Source organism: Empidonax traillii, unplaced genomic scaffold, assembly GCF_003031625.1.
Source record: "Empidonax traillii isolate 1590-97213 ecotype Southwest subspecies unplaced genomic scaffold, ASM303162v1 scaffold194:size798623, whole genome shotgun sequence".
Taxonomy (NCBI): Eukaryota; Metazoa; Chordata; class Aves; order Passeriformes; family Tyrannidae; genus Empidonax; species Empidonax traillii.
In genome coordinates, this window is record NW_020955387.1 from 721,558 (window position 1) to 744,298 (window position 22,741).

Sequence of the window (22,741 nt, forward strand, 5' to 3'; positions counted from 1 at the left end):
TCATTTAAAATGGGATAAATATGGAGAAAGTAATGAAAGAAACCTGTGAACATGCTAGCCAGTTTATTAGCTTGAAAGCAAAACCCACCTTGTGAAGAGTCTGTTTAATCTTCCGAAAAGATATTCTTCTTTGATCCTGAGCTGTTTATTGCTTTTTTAGATTCTGTGGTTTGGTGAAAGAAATTTTGTCCGATGGAGTTGGCAGTACTTTGGAACTAGAAGGAGAAATAGATGGAGACACATTGGAGGTATGTCAAGGATAAAAGATCTAAGAACTTGTTCTCAGTCTTACCTATACTTTCATATCAGTATACTAGAAAGATAAAAAATAGCATTTAAACTCCTTAATTGCATATGAAATTTAAACTTTTACAAAATTACTTGCATGTGAAATTTGCATTCATTTGAAAAAAAACCCACATTTTTAATGAAGTAGATCTGTAAATGTATAAATCCCTAATGAAGTGTGTTACTGAGCATGTATTTTGTTGCAAACGATCTATAGATGAGAATGAACTGATATCAGCTGGCTTAAAAAAATATAAAATACCAAATAAATTCTAGGAAAAAGCCATTTACAGAGGTATTCCAGTTTTTCTAGCTGTTATCTGATACCATTACTGCTCCAGGTGATTTCATCTGACAGGCTTCAGTCCCAGAGATTTGCAGATAGTCAAGGATCAGATTAATACACTGTGCTTTTTTCTTATCACTGTAACGTCCATTTTAGGAACCCAGCAGCTCTAGGCTTTCTTTATAATCAATATGGAGAGGGAAAAAAACCCCAACCAACTTGGAAAGGGTTATTCACATTTTATATGGGCTCAGGTTAGGGTAGATCAATCTGTGTTTTTGTAAGACAGTACCTCATAGCAGATATCCAGATTTGTAGCACTAAGTACATATCCTGTGCTTCTTTTTATTTGTTCTGAAATCTGAAAAGCCACCATAAAAAGTAGGTGGTAAGTTTTATTTGTGGTCAAGCAAATTTAGTCAATCTGATTAATAAGTGTGAAGACCTTATTGTGGTTTGTTTGAGCTGGGTATCCTTCTGATTGTGTCTCATTCCAGCAACTCTCTCAGGCTTATGATTCAGAGCAGCTCTTCATGGTAATGAACCTTTTGTAGTACCTGAGGCTTCAGAAGAGGTTTAAGAGAGTAGAAAACCCTCTACTCTACTGTTGAATGTAAAATGGTGGGGAAGATGAGATTTTGCACTGGAGTTTCTGCATAGTGCCCACAGAATTTTCCCTCAAGTGGAAAGGACAAATATTCCTATCTGTTAAGCCCAGCTTAATACATACATTTGTTGTCTGACATAGGATCAGGGCTCTGCCTTGGTAAAGACAGGATATTGTCTATAGCTGCAGATTTTATATTACATACTTATGTACATAGCTAATAGCAGTACAGTCTGAAAACAACACAGTCTGTTCAGCTGTATAATAGTCTCTCAGAGGAATTGATTTCACTGCGGCTTGAGCCTTTTAAAAACAGAACTGAAAAAAATCATTTGACAATGCACAGCAGGAAACAGTTCTGCATGAATGAATGGCACATGGAGATATGACTACAGAAATTAATTTTAAATATTTAAGCTGTATCATTCTACATATCTTGAAGTTTTCACAGTTGTACCATGTACTTACTTACTGTCTTAGGTTAGGACATTAAAACAGAAATCGAGATATAGAAGGGGAGAATTAATTAGTTTAGTGTATAAATGAGCTAAGACCCTTAATGTCTTCCTGCAACCTGAGAGCTTACATTTTAGAAGAGACAACATGGAAAATGCAGCTTTGTATGGTCTTGATGGGCTTAACCAGCACAGAAAAAGCTGAAGTTCTTACTGTTAATAAAACAACTGTTTATATTTGGGGAAGAGGAAGAAATAACATCCAGCATAGTCTGGGAGAAGAAAATAAATCTCAGTTAGAATCCTTATGAGAATGTTGTTCCAAGGGATTGTGTGTTTTGCGTATAGTCCAGTCCTACAGCTAACAAGCATTTTGAAGAATGAATGTGGAAGTCCTGTCTACCTTAGGGTATTCACTTCTGCATATTGATACTGAAGAAGTTCCTGTTACTTTAAGAGTACCTGCTGTACCCCAGATAGGATATCCTGGAGATCACTCTGCCCTTCCACATTTGTCCAGAAGGTCAGCTATGAACACTTGTTTACTTGTACCCAATGGTTGGATTGCACATCCAGTGGATCACATATTCAGACTTAGGGCAAACAACAGTGATTTATTCAATCTTTGTAGCTGTTGAACAAGAAGAGACAAATGTAAAGTGGCATCAGGTATTTACAAGTCTATTAAACGGTATACTAACTAGCATTGAATTATAAATCCCAGTTATTTTCATGTATCATGGGACCCAGACTGGAGAACATAGCTTTCTCCACAGTAATTACAGGGTTGGCTTAGGACCAGTCTGTTGCAGATGGGGTTGCTGTCAGTCTTAGATTCTGCAATGGGACTGCTGCCTTTTTTCTGCACAGTTTTATGTCATATGATAGCTGTGAAAGCTGGATATGCTTCTACTAAAGAACCCGACAAGTTTTGCATATGGCATTTTGGGTCAGTTATGCCTATCGTGTAACAAGATTATGTTATGAACTGTGAAGTGCTGAAATGTGGTAAATGGAACCCTACTAAAGCTGTGCTAGCTCGAGTTTGGTTCCACTGAGAGGAATATGCTGTTAGGATAAACGACAGACGGGTTTCCTTTCGCACATTCCATACAGCAGCGTGAAACTTGACATCTTTGCTGAGGTGAAGAGGGGGGAATGTCAGTGAGAAATGGACATTGCAATAACAGAGCTGCAATATGGACTGGGAAGACACTTCAAGGAGATAGATCCCAAGGCTGTATTCTGTATCAGAGAGTCTTATTGGACAAAGCAGAAAAAGTGGTCATTGACAGAAATTTCAGTAGTTATGGCCATTGTAGAAAAGGTTTGTTGTTTGGGTTTTTTTAATAGAGAATTTATAAGAAGCCAGAGAGAATACCTTGCAGTTTTCCCATACGGGACATTCTCTTGGATGTGGGAAGATATTAATGGAGGTCTGTTTACTCCTGATCATATCTGAGACTATGAAACTGTCCAGTTCCTTTCTTAACTCTTTGCAAAAGTGCTTTTTCAATATCCTTTATCAGTTCCCTGATTTGAACCACAGGTGTGCTGCTTAACCCAGCTTCCATAAGACATTTGGTTTTATGTAGTGTCTGGGGTGTACTTTCAGTGAGCAACATTCACTGACCTTTAGAGTAGGAGAGCTCTGTGACAAGATCACTATATGGGACAAGACCATGAGGTGGTGTAAATTAGTGTAGCTTTGCTGCAGTCAGTGAACCAGCATTGAGTTACTCAGCTGGAAATATGACCCAGCATGTTTCTGCAGCAGTGGAAACCACCACTTCATATAGTTAATCATTTTTTGAGAAGATGGACTTTTTTTTTTTTTCTGGCCTTCTGTAAAAGCTGATAATGAGTGGGGGAGTACGTAAAAAATAATTTTGCTGTGACTAAGCTCAAATTAGAGTCTAGGGTCTTAAAATAATGTCTATTCACTGTAGTGAGAGTATCACTTTATTTATTAAACCATTAGTTTCAAAATTATAGGTTATGTTCCATATATTTATATATTCTGAAGGCTCTGTCAGCAGTTCTTAGAGATGATACTTTTTGACAGCACTGTTCCATTGAATTTGGTTTAGTGTTGAATTCCTTGTTTGGATGAATGCATCTCGAAGTTGGTTAGGGATGATTGTTTTACAAAGCAAGTAAGATGGAAATTTTACAAGTTGTATAATGCACTGTGCTGGCAGATAACCTGTCCTACAGCTGTGCTGCAGTAACCCTTCAGTACTGTTCTTAGTTCATAACTGTTGTTAGGGCTCTCTGTAATATCAGATGTTAGTGATAACAATTTCTATGCTGCTTTGTTTATCTCTTCTGCTTGCAGTATGAATATGATTATGATGAGAATGGTGAGAGGGTGGTTCTAGGGAAAGGCACTTATGGAATCGTTTATGCTGGAAGAGACCTTAGCAACCAAGTCCGAATAGCCATCAAAGAAATACCTGAGAGAGACAGCAGGTAAGACCTAATTTATTGTTATATACATACTTGTAATAAAACTGCGCTTGTTTGCTGAAAACTTGCTCTTCTTAGTATGTGTCTCTTTGTTTAGTTTAGAAAATCCAGATATACTAAAATCAGTTATTTCCTCCTGATATTCAACTGTACTCTTTTGAGAATAAAAACCTAGAATTTTTCAAAGAGTTATGATATATGTCATAAATATTATAGTTTGATAATATATATGCATATCAAGATGCAGTTTCATCTCCTGTGTATTCTTTTTGGAGAGGGGAGAAAGCATAAAAGAAGCTTTGGTGGCAAAGAGAGTACTATGTATTGATACAGAAGACACACATATAAATTGTTTAAGGACGTGTTTCTCCATCAGGGTTCCTCTGAGATCTGTCTCTCTACTTTTTCTGACTAGGCAGTGAATCACACTGCAGTTTGAAGGTCATGGACAAGGTGTTTGCTGAGAACTGGATGGGTATCCCTAAAATCCATTCTGTTGTCAAAACTAGCATCTAAATGTAGTGGAGAACCTTTTCCTACTTGGTGAAATACTCATTGGTTCTTTTCTTTTTTAATTAGATATTCTCAACCTCTTCATGAAGAGATAGCCCTGCATAAATATTTAAAGCATCGGAACATTGTCCAGTATCTTGGATCTGTTTCAGAAAATGGATACATTAAGATTTTTATGGAGCAGGTGCCAGGAGGTTTGTATCATTCTGCGCTCAGTCTCTCAAAGTAATCAAAAGCAGTTAGGACTCTAAACTTACTGAAAGTCAGTAGATATTCACTTAATATGTTTGTGCACTGTATACAGCTTTTCTGTTGCGACCTCAACTGTAGGTGTCATTCTTCTCATCTAAAGAGTAGTGACTGCAGCTTTTAGAATAAATTTCTGTTGAGCAGTAACATCGATAGAGCAAAGTAAGTATTGTTTTGTAACTGCTATATGCAAAGCACTGCTATTTCCTAGGTAGTTTGGAGGTAAAAGTGATATGTGCCCCTTGCTCATAATTTCCAGTTTCACTTCTCCAGCCTTTCTACAGTTTAGGATGTGAGGTCCCTCTATATCGTCTCTAGTTATGTTTACATCTTCTGTTTGCTGTTTTCTCTTCAATGTCAAGGATGTGTCAGAATGGGTGTTAAATTATTGTATGAATATAATTTGCAAAATAAAAGCAGAAATAAAATTTTTCCAACCAGGAAGAAAGGTCAAGTTTTCTAAGAAAGATCCAGACACAAACAGTCAAAGTGTAATTAAATAGATCTGGGGCATTTAATATAGGGAAGTTGTTTAATTTTTTAATTCTTGTGACCTTCTCAGCTGAAAACTGAGACACTATGACCTGCATGATACATGCAGATGTGATGAGTTTATACCAACACTTCTGTTTGTTTTCCCACATTTGTTAACAATATCAGCTGGTGTTATTTCCAGTTCATATATGCAGAGTAAAGTGGGTTGTGATTAGTTGCTAATGTCAAGATATTATTGAACCAATTCAGATACTTTAAACAGTTTTTGAAAAAGGAACCAGCTGTTCAGAATATGCAAGATTCTTTGAGGAAACTTAAGTTGAGAAAGCTGTTGGTGTGGACTGAAAATTCCTTTAGCCGAATTTGTCTGGCATTAAGTAGACCCACTGCACTTAAATTATTTTATGCAGAATAAGCAAAACTGTTCTTTTTTTGCTTAATGATTAGAATATTTGAGTTATTTAAAGATTAGTATTATTAGAAGTAGGGGAAGGGTGGATGACCTGCCTCCTACTCTCAGCATCCATTCCAGAGGGTTTTTTCAGAAGCTTTCTCTCTTGTCTCTGAATATTTCTAGAAGTTAATCCAATATTTGCAAGGAAAAGGCTCTTTTTTTTTTTTTATTTTTCCCTTCCCCTCCTTGAGAAAATGAACTTCTCTTTGCCCATGCATGTGGTTCATGAAGTGTAGTTTAGAACATGATAGAGTGTTACCTTTAGTCTTTATTTCATTAAGGGCTAAATGGCTGCCAGTCTCAAGAGTTTTTAGAATGAATTGAGGGAGATGGATCCAGCGCTGTCATAACAGTTATTCTTGTCATGGAGGTGGAATCTGAGCTGGCAAAAAAGAAATAACCAGTCAAGAACAGAAGCTAAATATTTGCTTTGAGGCACCGAGGAAAAATTTGCCTTAATTATAGGAGTTGCTTTTTTCTTGTATTAGGATGGTGAGCAAAGGCTTCATCCAGGCTTAAATGTTTCATGCTAATTTGGGCATTTTGCTATCTTGGTACACTGTTCTTAATGTCTTGTAGGCAGCCTCTCAGCTCTCTTGAGATCTAAGTGGGGCCCAATGAAAGAACCTACAATTAAATTTTACACCAAGCAGATTCTGGAAGGCCTTAAGTATCTCCATGAGAACCAGATTGTACACAGAGATATAAAGGTAAATTTTCCTTTGGTCTGTCTTGTTTGATTTGCTTTTATCTTATTTACTTCAGTTAGTTTTACTCTGATCTGAAGTAGAATTTTTAATAGGATTTCATGGAAGCTTAAAACAAAAGGAAAGCATAAACCAACCCCTTCTCCCCAGTGCTCCTGGAAAATTCCTTTGTGGAAAGGTATATTACAAAGATAACTGCAAACTTGAAGGAGTTTTATCGAGATTTAGAATCTGTATTCATCTGTTTCCCTGCCCTCTTTCTCTCTCTCTCATACACAAACCACAGGGGGATAATGTCCTGGTGAACACCTACAGTGGCGTGGTTAAGATATCTGACTTTGGTACTTCCAAACGCCTGGCAGGAATCAATCCATGCACTGAAACGTTTACAGGTAAGATGAATTTAGCGGAGTTTATAAGGGGGGTTGTGATAGATTTTTGCATTAGAACCAAGAGGCTCTTTGGATTTGTGATGAAAACACTATTAGGTCTCTGTTTTCAGGGAAGATTAAATGGGAATGTGATCACCATAAACACATAGTTGATATCCTTCTTTTTTTTTATGTAATTTTTTTCAGCTTTACTTTTCTTTCCCCCTCCACTTTTTAATTGTGATGGGATAATAGTTTTTCTTCTAAGTGTTTTTCATTAACAATTGATGTATTGCTGTTACATCTGGAAACACTTGAATACAGCACCTTTTTAATTTAATAATCTTGATATTAGTAACTCATACATGCGCACTGTCTAGATGTGTGTTTAAAGGTGCAGAAAACCAAACTCAAACTTGTAAATACTTTCAGTTTTGAGACATTAATTATAAAACCCAACCAACTGGCTAACTTGGTGTTACGGCAACAAAAGTAAAAAGTTTACATGAAAATGTTAGGCTGATGTGTTACAGAAAAGCTTTCAATACAGCAAGGTTGGAAAGACTTGTAATATTTGGAGAAAACAAAAATTGCCAAGCACAAGGTGAAACTCCACGTTGAAAAATGAATAAATGGTCACATAATTGCTCAGTTTGTGATCACTGAAGATACAGGGTAGCATGACAGTTGTACTTGTTACATGGCCTTATGCAAAGGCTGATATGACAAGCCTTCTACTGGCCTGCAGTTTAAATAAATGGTAAAAATGAAAATTAAATTCTTAAGGTTCTGAAGTAACCTGCCTTTCTAAGCTTTTTTTACTCATTGTTAGTAAAGCATGTGAATTGTAAACTAGGCCTATATTACACCATGATCTGAACACAGCGTATGATGTCTGCATCAGTATCTTATGTGATGAATTTACCATGTGCAGGCATTTTAAACAAATCTGTTCTCTTCAAAGCTGTAAAGATTGTAGTTAGAATCAAATTAAGTTAAGTTAGAAGCTCCTTAAAGAGAAGAAAAAAAAATTGTTCTACTGATAATCACAAATTTAAATGTTTTGTTAAGAAATTAAGAGCTACAAGAAGCAGTCTCTTCTGTTTAGAGATGCCACAGCAGATACATAGATGACTGCTGGCTGCTGAAGCATTCCTGCAAGTGTTTTCCAAACAAATTATTCGAAAAATAATTTTCTTGTCAATCATCTTGCTTATGCAGCTGGATTGATAATTCTCTAATACATACAAGTCTCTTGTGGTATTTGAAAAATATTTTCAGGTTTTACCTGCAGTGTTTGTCCTTACCATTTTTGTTAGACTGGTTCAATACAGTTACATTGCATGGAAAAGAGTTGCACTACCATGTGGTGAGATGTACAGCTGCTCATTTCTGCAGGTTATACTGAGGACTTTAAATATATGAAGGAGTTCCATAAGGTAAAAGTTGAAGTCATGGTGGAAGGTGCTTTTGTGGCTATTAAAAGTCATAGTCCAAAATTTAATTTTTGTCCAGGAAACCACTGTTATGGCTGATTGCTGGTAAGGTTAAAGCAGGTACTAAGGAAAAATCATTCTGTCTTTGCCTGTATTTTGCATACTCCTTAGTGCCTTTTTAGCAAATAATTATTATTCGAGATGATATATGGAGAAATGTTATCTAAAGAAAAGTCACCATACTGTAATAAAATGAGGTAAATCTTCCCTTGTGCCCTTCTTTGTTCCCTTGGCTGCTTGCAGCCCTATTTGTGCCTTTGAGATGTAATTTGCCATGAGAATAAATATTTTACTTAAATTATCATTTAAAATCTGTAAGCGGGTAGATATAGCCCAGAGGGTCTTCAAAGGTCTCTTGCAATTTGTTTTGTTCCATAACTCAGTACATAAACCCTGTTTTTTATGCATTATATAATAAAATCACATGATGGGAAGAATCAGATTTCTAGTGGTTTAAACATTATATCCCTCCATTCAGGACATGCAGCCTGAGGGAAAAGCTGTGGCTTTAACTTTCATTCTGCAGCAGTCACATTCAATGACCATAGTGATACCCTTTTGTCTTCACCAGATGTCCTTTACTTAATAGTTCATAGCTTTACCACAGTGCAGTTTTATTGCATCCTTAAGAAGGAGAATAATTTAAAGATGTCATAACAGAGCTGGTAGAAATTCAGGTGGAGAAAATACTGTAGTGTTCAAAACACTCAGAACATCCAGAGGTTTCTGCTGGTGGTGTGGACCCTTCCTGTAAAGAAAGACCTCATGAGCTGTGTTAGCATGTGGTTCAATATCAGTTATTTTGAATTGACCATCTTTTATTTATTTTTTTACTGTATTGTTTATTCATTATTATTATAACTAGTATTACAGTCAGATTGTCTACAGGCAGGATCTTACTTTGTCACCATGTATAGCTTTAGAAGTTCCAATAGATTTATTTAGTTCCAACAGGTTTGGTGGTGTTTCTTCTGGCTAAGCTTGGATGTCAGAAATCCCAAGCACATCCAAGACTTCATGGAATTCCAAATAAATTATGATGGGTTCCCTAATTATCTTATATTTACAAAAATAGCTTCTTTTCAAACTAACTGTTTGAAATTCCCTGTCACTAGTGTTCTCATTATTAGCGTAGAAATAGGAAAAATTATTCTCATGAAGCACTATCTGTCACTTTGCAGATTTTCATTATCTCTTACATGCATAATCCTTAAAATTTGGTGTCTGCAAAAATTACTGATGTGCTTTTGTGTTCTGAGGAAGCTTTTGGAATATGTGGTGAATATACTTTTAGCAGTTTGAAACCTTGTGTTAGAAAGGAGGGGCAAACAGGTAGTTTACAAAAAGACGTTAAAACACAAGTTTATGTCAGGTTTTCAGTGCTGATTTGGGAAATGGAGTATTTATGCAATACAGGTGGCATTTGACAATTTTTGTCTTGCTGAGTAGTGTGTTAATTCTCTTCTATAAGAATGAAGACTATACGCTTGACTGTTCTTTTTGTCCTGCCTAGGAACCTTGCAGTACATGGCTCCAGAAATCATCGATAAAGGACCACGAGGATACGGTGCACCAGCTGACATTTGGTCACTGGGCTGCACCATCATTGAAATGGCAACAGGCAAACCTCCATTCCATGAACTAGGGGAGCCTCAAGCTGCAATGTTCAAAGTAAATACAGCTTTATTGCTTTAGAGCGATAAAAAAAATAAATTCAAATACTAATTTTATAGTATTAATTAGTAGTAACATTTTGTGGCATGGGTTATTTCGCACAAAGCCACAGTCTGACCTGTGTTTTTGACTCTCACTGAATGATTTGTTTTCTGCTCTAAGCTGTATTGCTCTAGGGTTGATCAGTTATTTTTGTGCTGAAAGTAGGTCATGACTCAGAGCAGCAATCTGAAAAATGAGTGAAGACTTACGAAAACTAATATTCTCTGCTGTCTTACTTCTGTCATCTCCTGCTCTTGGTTTATGATTTCCTTCTTGTAACCAGTCTCTCCAGTAATGAAAAACAAGTTATTTCTTTAAGTCTTTTTTTATAAGCTTCCCTCCCAGAGTATCTGCTCACCTTGTCTTTCAAAGGCCCAGTCCGTGCAACATTCTTCTGTTAGGAAAAATGGATGGATGAGGGCAGGGGGGGTAGCTTTTCAGGATTTCCAATGTGTACTGGAGGAATAGAATACTCTGTATTGTTTATTCTGAGTCCTTCAGATCAGAACTTCCTTCTCAGTAAGCTGTTGTCTTAAGTACTTGGTTTCTCTTAGTGTATCTGTTTTCAAATGCAAAAATTAACACTTGAGAATTCTTCACATAATTTTGATAATAAATGTTTGAAAAAAAATTGCTTGTTCTGACTCTAAAACTAACAGTAGTGTAAAAGCTATGATGTGATTACATGTCAAATATGCAGGCTAAAAATTTTTGGCTCTTCCACTGGCTTGCAGTAGACCTTGACCAAAGTACTTAAGTTTTCATTTTTGCTTCAGAATCTTCATTCTTATAATTGGGGAAATATCCCATCCATAACCCAGCAAACTGCTTTAAATTACCAATGTTGTAATTCTTTTGTGTATGTTGTTGAAATTTACTATTTGAGCATTAGTATAATAATTTATGGACCCATGGTGGCAAAATCAGATCTTTATCAATAGTTATAGTGATCTGGGCTGTGGGTCAGCATGACATGTAATGCCATACATCATAATAGCCCTATGTGTTGTCCCATGCACTGCAGCTAAAAGGCAAGGAAAGGGGTAATTGTGGGTTTTGATGTACTTATTTCAATGGTAAAATATGTCACCTGGGTGCTGTCAACTGGTTCCATACCTCTAAAGAAGCTGCCCGGGTGAATGTGGTTTGGCTCACTAAAGCTTTCCTGAGGGAGCCATGGAAAGAGACTTTTTTTCCACGTCACTGTAAATGTCAGGTACAATTCTGTTGGCAGATGCCTTTTCATCTTATGTACCTGGCACGTAGCTGAACTGCTTGGTGAGTTACACATCTTATTTTTCAGCAGTTTATTGACCTGTCAGGAAGTGCTGGTTCAGTTCTGGGGCATGATGAGCTTTTTGCAGGTTCACAAGGTGAGCTCTGGCAGGATCGTGCCTGTCCCTACCTGCTGCTGATAAGCACTTCCAGACTACAGAGCTATGTTCTGAAGTTTCAGAATTGGCATTTTTAAAATACATTTCATGCCTTTTTTTCTTCAAGGATGTGGCAAACTTTTTAGCATTCTTATTGCAGTGTTAATGTGCTACAGTCAGACATTTGTTTTTGTTTTTTGTTTCTTGGCTCTGCTGGGACCTGTTTGGCACTGTGTCTGGCTAGGCACCATAAATCGCAAACCATGTTTTCTTTTTCTGTGTAGTAAAAGTAAGCAAGCTGGAAGCTAGGCTGGAAGTCAGGAATTAAGCAGGCTGGCTGGGCAAGCATGTAGAAAGAGCAGAAGTCTGGAAAAACTTGTGATATCAAACCTTTAAGGTCCCCACCTCCACACATGCATGCTCTGTTGTGCATAGGGCAGATGAGGAGGTGGAGGGTCTGTGGCTGTGCAGTCACTATAGAAACTGCACATGACCAAAGAGTTGGACAAAGAAGAGAAAAGGGGCTAGAGTAAACCAAGAACTGGAAATAGTTCCTGGCTGGGTGTGTGTTGTGTGGTATTTCATCTATGGGCATAGAACTCGTGCATCTGTGTTTGGTGAAAGGAGCACAAACTGATGGCATTCAGTGGAGACAAAGTAAACTAATGCTGTCACAGAATTTCTCAGTGCTTGTGACAAAACTTAATCCTCTTGGGCCACAGAGATTAAGATCAGAGACAAGCGTTCAGATTTCCTGGTCCTGGTTTGGGCTTTCACTGGGTGCTCCCAGTGTCTGACATTGCCCCAGCTGAAGCTGGTTGTGTGAGCCTGTCCCTACAGTGCACACAGAGGAGTGGGCTGGTCACAAGGGACAGACTGGTCAAAAGCAATTGTCAGAGCACAGCAAGCTGGTGGATATCTTCTCTCTCTGCTCCAAAGCCAAAATCCTGCTTGGGCTGACGTTTTTTAAAGTGGTAAAACTGTGCCTACCCCATTTATAAAGCACTGTCCAAAATGTGCCTGTGGTTTTACGAATCAGATAAAGATGCTCCATCAGACAAGATGAATGAATAATAGTGATACTCTGCCAACAGGATGCAATATCTATTTATTTATTTATTCAGTTCCTTATTCAATACATCAATTTAATTGTAGAGGTTATCGAGTTGTGTATATTAAAAACGTTACACGCAGGAAATCCTGAGTCTTGAGTGTGCTCAGAGTCATGGCTCAGAAGGCCTTAATGCACCATTAGCACTTTATTTTTGCACTGTCATTCAAACAGAAGCATGACTGCTCAGCAGTTTTTGCTTCAGCTTGCATCAAAGCTGAACCACTATTGTGAGTGCCTAATGGTGCCATGGCGTGTTAATGCAGCTGTATAATGAGATTATTTGAAAGCAGCTGGCACTTGTTTAACTGCTGGGCAGCTGTCTCCCTTGTGGCCACTATCTTTGTGCTTTTTCTCCAGAATGTGTTTTGTGTAAAGATGCTGAGACTACAGGCTGTAATCACACTAGACACGTGGCATACAGTGCACATGGGTTACACAGCTCTTGCTTCAAAACAGTTATGGCAGATTGACATTAGAAAATAAGAAAGCAGAGATGGATCTGGAAAGATCACTAGAGAGTAACCTATATAAGAGCATTTTTCATTACTCAAAGAAAGAGTCTTAAAAGAGACTCTTTTTTAAGTAATGACTTTTAAATAGACCTTACTTAAAGAAAGGTTTAACAAGGGTCCTGGTAGACCTTTGGACATTGTGTGATTTTCAGTTAAACAACACTGAAAGACTAGGGAAGACATCTGGCCCTAGTGCAGGGGTGGTGACAAGGTCTGGCAAGGTCATTGTGCGTATTTGTGCAAGGAAATTTGGCGGCAGTGGGAGCAGAACAGGTGCAGCCCCAGGCAGTCAGTGCTAGATGAGGAAATTATTCCTGTTCCTGGGCACAAATGTGCTGGAGGGAAGCCTGTGCAATAACTGGAGGGATTTGTGGCTGGTAAGAGAAGCGGTGTTTGAAGCATTTGGTGTGGATAATGCCCAGATCCTGAGATTGCTTGAAAGCACATGGTTAGATACATCCATACCTTGACATTTGTGTAATATCACATGGATATTCCCACCATGTTTGCAATGAAGTAAAACAGGTTTAGAACCTTGTTGTCACTTCATTGCTCTATGTGGGTACCTGGATCATTCCTTTTCCACAAGAGCCAGGAAGAGTGTGAGAGTTGATATAGGAAAGCTTTGGCCTATGGTGTACTTGCATTTTAGGAAAAATAATTAGTACTTCTGTTTTATTTGCAGGTTGGGATGTTTAAGATTCATCCTGAAATTCCAGAATCAGTGTCTGCTGAAACAAGGGCCTTTATTTTGCTGTGTTTTGAACCTGATCCTAGTAAACGTGCTACAGCATCCGATTTGCTCAGAGATTCCTTCCTGAAACAAGTAAACAAGGGCAAGAAAGGCAGAATTGCATTCAAGCCTTCAGGTAAGGAATTACCAGCCAAATCCAAGTCAACATCATCATCAAGTGTTACATAAAGGATTGGAATCATTAAGCATTCCCTTTTACAAAGGACATTGCTTGGCCCAGGAAAGCAGCAGGAACTCAGCTGTTGTAAGTGCCTGTGATATGTAATTACCCATATTTAAATTTAATAATGCCAAGAAAATATGGTGTCTTGCTTATTTTGTGTTTTGCTTGCTGAAACCTCTCAAGGCCATTTTTCCTCTCCCAAGAAATAAATGCCTCTTTTGTATTAAATTAAAAGCAGAAAAATGACATTTGGTGAGGACTTGCTAAAGCAATTCTGTGTTTTAGATTCACAGTTATATCCTCTTCAGAGGTCTGAGTTTTATAGAGTAGATGTTTGACACCTGAAAATGTGGGTCTGTTAGCATATTAGGTCTATTTGGGTCAGCATTTTCAAACTTGATACATAGCATGCAAATTTGGCACAAAGGTCCTGAAGTAGCTGTCTAGTGGGTTGTTTTGTTTTATCTGCATAGCATGTTTCTTCTCCCCTCTCCCCCCAAATATAGCAGCCACTTTTTCAGTGATAAGATAATGAACTTTAATATAGACCTGCCAAATAAATCATTAGCATTTGGAGGAACTGGCCATTTAAAAACAGGCAGAGCCATTGATTTTGCTGCTTCTTTCCCCTGTCAGCACATACACACTCACATTCCCAATGCAAATTTAATTGCTTCCCTTTCGGAGCTTTTTCCCTCTCAACAAGGAACTTTTGAAAGAATGGAATTGTAAGGAGAAAAACACAGCAAGGAATTTATAACACATAGCTGAATTGGCTTCAGCAAGGACATGGGCCTCATGTCCTGAGGGACTCTGAGAACTCCAGTCCCTGCAGTTACCCTGGGGTCACGGGACAGCTCCCACTGCTCAGCCAGGGCAGTGCCACTCAGGAGCTGTTGCCAGGCTGTGCCCTTCTGCCCCACTGCAATCATTTTCTCTCCTCAAGCTCTTGCTTGAAGATATCTTCCTGGAAAAATTGTGTGGCATTAGAAAGGGTGGAGCTTGCCTCGTTTACTGCCCTGGGAGCAACAGGCTCCCAGGTCAAATATAAGGTCTCCACACAATTTCACAACCACAAGTGTCAAAACCTTTTGTGATATTTTAGCTCCAAGGATGTGTGGACCCTGAGTTGACAGAACTTCCTTACCTTTCCTACCACACAACTGCAAACTGGCAGACAGGATTACAGTAAGCTCTCAATATCTGGTTTTTTTTATTTCTTCTTACTTTCAAGATGAATTGGAAAGGGACAAGAGATTTCCTTCTGGCTAGTGCTGAGAGTCCTTACTGAGGGCAGGGGGACATGTGAGTGAGGGAATTACATGCCCATTAGCACAGGCAGAGGTGAGGAGGGTAGGTAGTAGAGTGCTCTCTGGTTAGAGAGATGGCTGTGGTGGAGCAGCCAGTGGATCTATTGGTTCGATTCAGGCTCTTTAAAGAGTTGTATATCCAGTTGTACCACTCTGTGGGACAGCACCAAGGGGGACTGTGTGTGTGTGTGTGTGTGTGTGTGTGTGTGTGTGTGTGTGTGTGTGTGAGGGTAACAAAATGGCATTTCAGGTGAGTACCTGTGCTGTCTTCAGGTTCAGCAGTTACGTGTTCGTACTTTTTATTGCTTATGCATATAATGATTTTGAGTTTATTGCTGCTTCTTGTCAGCAAGGTTGCCTCTCCCTCAGCCATTTTGCAAAGTGAGGTCTTGATATCACTGAAGATGATCACAGCTGTTTCAAGCATGTTGCCCTTTTTGGCCTAATTTTGTTTCCCATTGTACATTGTCTGTTTGTAGATTATAATCGTACTACATCCCTGCCACTGCCAATCCATGGAGAACAGGCTGGCAGTAGCAGCAGTGAGCATGGCTCTGTTTCACCAGACTCTGATGTACAGCATGACGTGTTTTTCGAAAGGACAAAAAGATCCATTTCAGAGATTCAGACAAAGCATCCCATTTCCCATTTACTAAGGTAAAGCATTTGCTTGTTGCTTGATAACCTTGAGTGATTATGTGGATTTAATTCACATTATATTTTATCTGAGGGCAGTTTTTTCACTGATGTGTTAAACAAGGTGTGTTAAACAGGAAGTGAGTTGCATAGGTAGGTTACCAGTTAGTGTAAATATTGTCTATATTTAATAATGATTAATGATTCTTCTCCTTTAAAGTTTCCATGTACTTATATACTTCAGTCCCTCCAGTGAATAAATGTCAGTCATCTCATTGGCCAAGGGGATATGGATTCAGGAGTCAAGATCTGACCCTTCCATGTACTCATGAAAAAAAATGTGGGAAAGGGGAAGCAAAAATACAGTCCTACAGCTCAAAAAGTACAAAGCAATACCTTCAAATCAGTATGTTACAGTATCAGTCCAGAAAAAAACGAATAGTTTCTGCTTTCCTCCCCAAAACTTTCCTCCCCGGTGCTGGCTGACATTAATGCCAGCTTCTTAGCAGGCTGAAATCAGCCATGTACTTTTGGCTTCAGTGAGTTTTGAACCTGAACAGGATCTGAGCCACCTTCTCTCTCAGAATTAGTGTTTAACAGTCTGATCAATCTGCTCCTGTAGTTTTAATTCCTTTCTTTAACCTCGGAAGTATCCCTCCTTGCTTCTGACAGTACTGCTGTGTTGCTAATGCTGAGGTCTCTATTGTGCATGTGGCCTGGTGGTGACACAGTGTTCCTGATGAGGGCTCGGTCTCGGAGGACAGGAGTGCCTCTCCTTCAGTGGAGGATAAGGATTCGGGACTGTTCCTGCTGCGGAAGGACAGCGAACGCCGAGCAATCCTATATAAAATCCTTAAGGAAGAACAGGATAAAGTTGCTTCCAATTTGCAGGAGTGTATTGCACAGGTAATTTCACTTAAGCTCTCCTTTTTTCCATGTCAAAGGAAAATAACAGGTAGTAGTACTAATAGATGAGGGTGCTTGGATTGTTCCTTCTGAGTATCTTTAATCTCTGAGACCTGTAACTGTGTGAGCCATTTGCTGTTGTCTGAAGGGATAGCAAACACCACCTTTTGGCTGCTGCTTTTGGCTGGTTTTATCTGAGGGAGAGGTTGGGCCATTTGATGTGGGGTCGGAGGGGGCTGAGGTTGATGGGTTGGGTAGTTTTGATGTTGTGGGGTTTTTTGGCTTTTAAGGACATGGAACTAGAACACCATGTAGTAATACGTATGTTTTGCTTAAAAAAGCTAAAGTAGATTTCCTGTAGAAGGAAAGGTTGAGTGGGAATTTTTCATGACTGTAAGAGAAGCAAGAAAAATCATGTTTGGTTAACACATAGCCAAGCATTGGCACGCACCTATAACGGAGCTGTGGCTTGACCTTTTCTTAACATCTGCTTCTGATGTGCCTCTGACATCATTTATTCTTACCAAAGCTGTGTTTTTTCATATGGACTGCACTCAGGTAAAGGGGAGCCTGCTTATACTGCCAGATAGCTTATAGCCTTACAGAGGACTAAAATTTGTATGTGAGATCTTAGAAATAACCAACTCTAAATTTTTTTCACGATAAACGATTACTTAGTAACAGCAAGTCCTACTTCAGTCTCCAGCTGTTTTGTGGCACAGTAATCCTCTCTTTTCCATAATTGATGTAATACTTCTCCCTTTACCTTTTAGTTATACAGGTTGTTGTTCTTACAGACACTTGGATGAATGGCTTTAACTGTGGGGATTATGGACTGCAAATCGTAGAATGAACACTTGTGAATCACTGTGCCATTTTAGACCTTTTTCTGACTTGGGATAAATGCATATATAAACATACTTTTTTTGCCTAAGGAAATGAAATAATTAGATGTAAGTCAGATTCATCTTTTTGAAAGGATAGATAGCATCTAAAAAAATTGGGCCTCTTAGCGACTCACTCTGCTGTTTTTCTGGAGGAGAGCTGCCCTCTGCAGTACATTGCAGAAAGGTGTAGATACAATGTGCAGCCTCTTCCCTTTGTGACAGCCACAGTAGCAGTAGACTTAATTTCATTTTTGGAATATAAATTACTATTCAAAAATTTTCTTGTTAGGAAAAGGTAAAAACAAAAGACTGCAGAAACAGAAGTTCTGTGTTTTCTGTGCATCAGTGACAAGTATACATAAGCAAAGTTATGTAACCCTAAAAATATTAATGCTGGTAATTAGATGTTTACTTGATACACATTCATTATCTTTTCTCCAGAGTTCTGAAGAACTGCAACTTTCAATGGTCCACATCAAGCAGATTATTGGGATTTTAAGGGACTTCATACACTCTCCTGAGCAGAGAGTGATGGCTTCTACCATATCCAAGTTGAAAATGGATTTGGACTTTGACAGCACTTCCATCAATCAGATTCATCTGGTGCTGTTTGGATTCCAGGATGCAGTGAGTTCCTTTCCTAGTGCTGGGGGAAAGAAATTCTTTGTAGAATCACAGAATGGTTTGGGTTGGAAGAGACTTTAAAGATCATCTATTTGCAAACTCCCTGCCATGGGCAGGGACAACTTCCACTACATCAGGTTGCTCCTGGACAGAGCTTACCCTAGGGGTTGGTTCTCAGCTTCCACACTGTTCCTCACTCCTCTTCCTCCTTGTACTCTAGAAGGATTTGAATGTCACAGTCTGGTTTGGAATAATTGAAAACTGTAGCCTAAAACTGTCAAATCTATTGTTTAGGTTTTGAAAGGTGGGAGAGTTTCAGTGCTGGATGCAGTTAGTACCTTATAAAGCTTACTATGACTATTGAAAAACAAGATTCTCTCTCCTAAGGTGTGAGCAAATGTTGTTTGCTGCTACATTGACAGGTGAACAAAGTATTAAGAAATCACTTAATAAGACCCCACTGGATGTTTGCAATGGATAACATAATCCGCCGTGCAGTCCAAGCAGCGGTCACTATTCTTATTCCAGGTAAATCAAAGCAGCTGAAAGTAATCCTTTTTTCAAAAAAAGGTTTTTTACATATCAAAGAGTTATAGCAAATGGAACGGTTTAGATGTTTAATCTGTCAGCATGCCATTAACTGCATCCCAGGTGCCACTCATCAAAGGCGTGGGGTCAGAGTGTTGCAGAGACAGAAGTGTTGATCTGGAGGATTAATGCTGTACTTGCAGTACAAAAGCACATAATGAGGAGAGAACCACAATGGTTCTGCACTCCCAATGTGCTCCAGCCATGACCAAAAAAGGCAAATTAAATTCAGTCCAAGCTGAAGATCTTCTAGTAAGAAAGAAGATGACTTTCTACCACGTGTTAATGAAGCCAGGGTGGGTATCACTGCACAGATTTGATTTTATGTTCTGAAAAATTATACTGAGGTGTGGAACAGACATGTAGAAGGGAGTGCATTAATAGGAGGAGGAGGAGGAGGATTCTGGTCCACAGATGGACTGTAGGAAAAATTGCCAGAAGGAGGATACATTACTAAGAACCGTCTAGGAGTAAGATGTGGGAAATTTGCAAGTAGTTCTGTAACTCCCTGAAGTGCTGAGCACCCCTTCCTGTATAAGAATGTTCTGACAGCACCTTAGTGAGGTGAACCCTTTCAGTCCAAGGTTGCCATGGCTTTTAAAGCCAAATTGGCCAAATCTTTTGAGACTTTTTTGTACCAGAAAAATGGCAGCTATTCTTTCATGTGAGAACTGTGGCCACCTGCAGCAAGTTTTGAGAACTGGGGTTAAAATTACCTGAAGGAGAGGAAAGCTTTATAAAGTCTTTGGTCCAAGGCATTAGGGGAAAACAACTTTTTTTTTTTTTTTCATTAGGGTATTTTATTAACTGTCTTATTATTCAAATCATGATATTTGTCCCCTCTATGACTGTGATCGACAGCTACCTACCTCTGCTGGTGCAATGCAGCACCACTCATTTCAGACAGCTGATGCCAGAGAATCTGTGGTCCATCTCACATAAGTCTTTGCTGCCTCCCTGCTCACTATTGCAATAAAGCACATTGTGCAAACAGCCACTGCCTCAGCTGAAGCTCCCCACCTGCAGTATTAAAGAGCAAACTGCAATACTTCTGGAAAAGACTTGTAAAAAAAAATCTTATCCTTCCCTCTTTCCTTTTACCAGAGCTTCGCGCTCACTTCGAGCCAGCATCAGAAACAGAAGGTGGGGACAAGGAAGGTGAGGAAGTGGAGGACAGTTTCCAGCCCTCTGAACAAAACGGGGCTGAGGATCCCGCCATCACATCGGGAGTCAGCACCCTTAGCTCTGTGGTGTCTCATGAGGCTCAGCAGCAGCTCAGCCAGGAGCTGGGCAGACTTAAACACGAGACCTTAAGGTAACGCTCCTATGAAGACTGTGCAGGCATTTTCAGGCAGTTTAAAAAGCTCTTGGACTTCGCTTTCTACACTGACATGTACTTACTTAAGATAAGTACTGCTCATCTATTGCCTCCCGATAAAGGAGACCTTCCAAGAGCACAAATGGATTTGCAGTGCACTGGCAGTACCAGTATGACAGCTCAACACCCTGCAGTACAATTTTTATTTCTGTGTAAATAATTTTTAAATTGCAGAATGTCACATTGGATTTCTAGTTTGAAGTAATTAGGTTTGTGCAACTGTGCCAGTTTCCTACCTACTTCCTTGGATGCCACCTGACTTGGTGTCAGTGCCTTAAGGCTGTTCCTACAGGAAAGGCCTGAGCAGCTCTGTCCTGGCTCATGGGACATACTGGCCACTAATGAGCACAAGCAGAGCTCAGCAGAGCCCCTGCCCTGTTTCTCAGGGATTACATGTGTAGCTGCTGCTGGTGTGTTAACAGCTGAAGGTCCCATTCTTCTTTGTGGATGTGATGTGCATCTGTGGTCAGAAAATCCCTGGTAAAATACCAGTGTTTCACTGTTCAGTAGTAAATTACAGTATAAAGGCAGCAACTCTGCCCAGGGAGGCTGCAAAACAGCAGGAACAGAATTTACAAGCTATTTATTAAATTCTGCAGGTGAAAGCCTTCAAGTGCCACCCCTAAGCGAGTCTCAGACAACTGAAATGAAATCTGTAAGCCATAAAAGATGTTACTTACGACAGTATCTCTCAGGTGTCTCTGTCCTGTGGTAGTCATTAAAAATGATAAGTATTTTTTTCAGCTAGACTTTTATTCTCAGTGTGGTGGTGCTTGCTCTCTCTCATATGCTGCCAGGCTTTTGGAACACCTTGTTCAGAAGGAGAAAGAGTACCAGACCCTCTTACGACAGTCTTTGGAGCAGAAGACTCAGGAATTACACTTGCTTCAATTAAAACTTAAAGCCAAAGGTATGCGGAGATACTGCGTATTTTGACAGTTGCACACAAATACATGGGATCACGTTTGTCAAAAGGGTGAAAAACATATAGTTCAAGCTTCAGTAAACTGAGAACTGCCACTTTTGCCCTATTTTTGAGGTCTATTAACCTTTATGTTTGTTTTATGTTAAAGACTCCCAAGGGTCTGCAGCGACTTTAAGAGAAAATGCAGACCCTGAGCTCATGAAGTGGCTGAAACAACACGGAGCAGACTTGGATACCATTAAGAGGGTAAAAATAAACCCCACCTTTTAGAAAAGGTCACTGTAGTCATAATTAGCAGTATGGTTTCAAAGAAGTAGTAATAATTTATTAATAAATTTGCCTTTTAGTTTGCTGAAGAAGATTATACACTAAGTGCTGTCCTCAATGATATCACCAAAGATGATCTGCAATATCTTCAACTGCGGTAAGCAAGTACTTGTTAGTTCATTGTTCAAAGCTTAATTAATGTATTTCGAAAAAAAACTTTCTCAAGTTCGGTTATGCAAATAGGCCAATGATAGTTCAGAGGCAACTTAGTTTCATCTTGGATTTTCTGTTAGTTTTTCATATCTTAACTGACAGAATTGCACTGAGGGTGATCAAGCCGTCAGACTTTCAGCATTTATCAAGCTTGGGAGCTATTTCTGCAGCCTTCAGGACAATGCAATCATATGGAAAATAGGCATAAAGAACTTTACCCATTGATTTGAGACCTTTATCATGTTCTGTTAACCCCTGGCTGACCTGGAAGTTTTAGCTGTAACCATTAGAAAAGTTTGCTGTGTACTGTAGACCGATGTACTGTGTACTGAGAGATCATAAATGGTCTATCCATGGGATTTCCAGTTGTACTTCTTGCTCACTTTAAAGCAATGGAGAGGAGGGAGTTTTCTTAACTGTTCTCCGTTTTCCTTCCTACAGGGGTGGCCTTCGCTGCAGAATCTGGAATGCAATACTAAACCACCGCCAAGCCTCCGGAAAAACCTCAGTGCAGAAGGCTTTGGAAGAACAGGAAATGGGAATAAGCAAATGAAGTACATTCCCAACACTTAAATTATTAGATGTATATATTTATATGTACAGTGGCCTTGCAGGTTTTGCACAATTGTGTAGCTTGTTTGAACAGCTTTTAAGTCGGTGTCAATGCACTTAAATTATTTATGACAGGGTAATGCACACAATGCCTATCAATGTAATACAAAGCATTAGCTGAGCAAAACCCAACCTTGTCTGCAAACCAGGTACCACACACCTGAATTGGCTTCAGCATTGTGAAAACTGTGAACTTAAAGTGTGCTACAGTTCTGCCAGCTGATGGTTTGAGCAGGGAGGGGATATGCTAGAGCATGTCACCTCTTTGCAGGTGAATTTATACAGCTTTTTGTATTAAAGCTGAACTATAAAAAAAGCCTGGTGTCGTGTTTTCAATTAGTGACTTTTCTGCAGCAAAACCAAAGCATATAAT

The 22,741-nt window shown here is 39.1% G+C and overlaps 1 protein-coding gene across 4 annotated transcripts in view; it reads left to right on the plus strand.

Moving 5' to 3' along the window:
- Positions 1–22,702, plus strand: part of MAP3K15 (mitogen-activated protein kinase kinase kinase 15) — an 81,858-nt gene extending 59,156 nt beyond the window's left edge. For 2 of the 4 annotated variants that reach the window (XM_027886736.1, XM_027886735.1), the window contains 16 exons: positions 161–248; positions 3,975–4,108; positions 4,685–4,812; positions 6,396–6,526; positions 6,810–6,915; positions 9,904–10,061; positions 13,791–13,974; positions 15,812–15,989; positions 16,700–16,874; positions 18,203–18,388; positions 18,808–18,913; positions 20,078–20,288; positions 21,149–21,261; positions 21,425–21,522; positions 21,624–21,700; positions 22,198–22,702. In XM_027886736.1, coding sequence (XP_027742537.1) covers positions 161–248; positions 3,975–4,108; positions 4,685–4,812; positions 6,396–6,526; positions 6,810–6,915; positions 9,904–10,061; positions 13,791–13,974; positions 15,812–15,989; positions 16,700–16,874; positions 18,203–18,388; positions 18,808–18,913; positions 20,078–20,288; positions 21,149–21,261; positions 21,425–21,522; positions 21,624–21,700; positions 22,198–22,309 — 2,185 coding nt within the window. In that variant the 3' untranslated portion in view covers positions 22,310–22,702. The remainder of the gene's footprint in view (positions 1–160; positions 249–3,974; positions 4,109–4,684; positions 4,813–6,395; positions 6,527–6,809; positions 6,916–9,903; positions 10,062–13,790; positions 13,975–15,811; positions 15,990–16,699; positions 16,875–18,202; positions 18,389–18,807; positions 18,914–20,077; positions 20,289–21,148; positions 21,262–21,424; positions 21,523–21,623; positions 21,701–22,197) is intronic. The other 2 variants (XM_027886738.1, XM_027886737.1) reach the window with 1 other exon arrangement.
- The last annotated feature ends 39 nt before the right edge of the window (positions 22,703–22,741 follow it).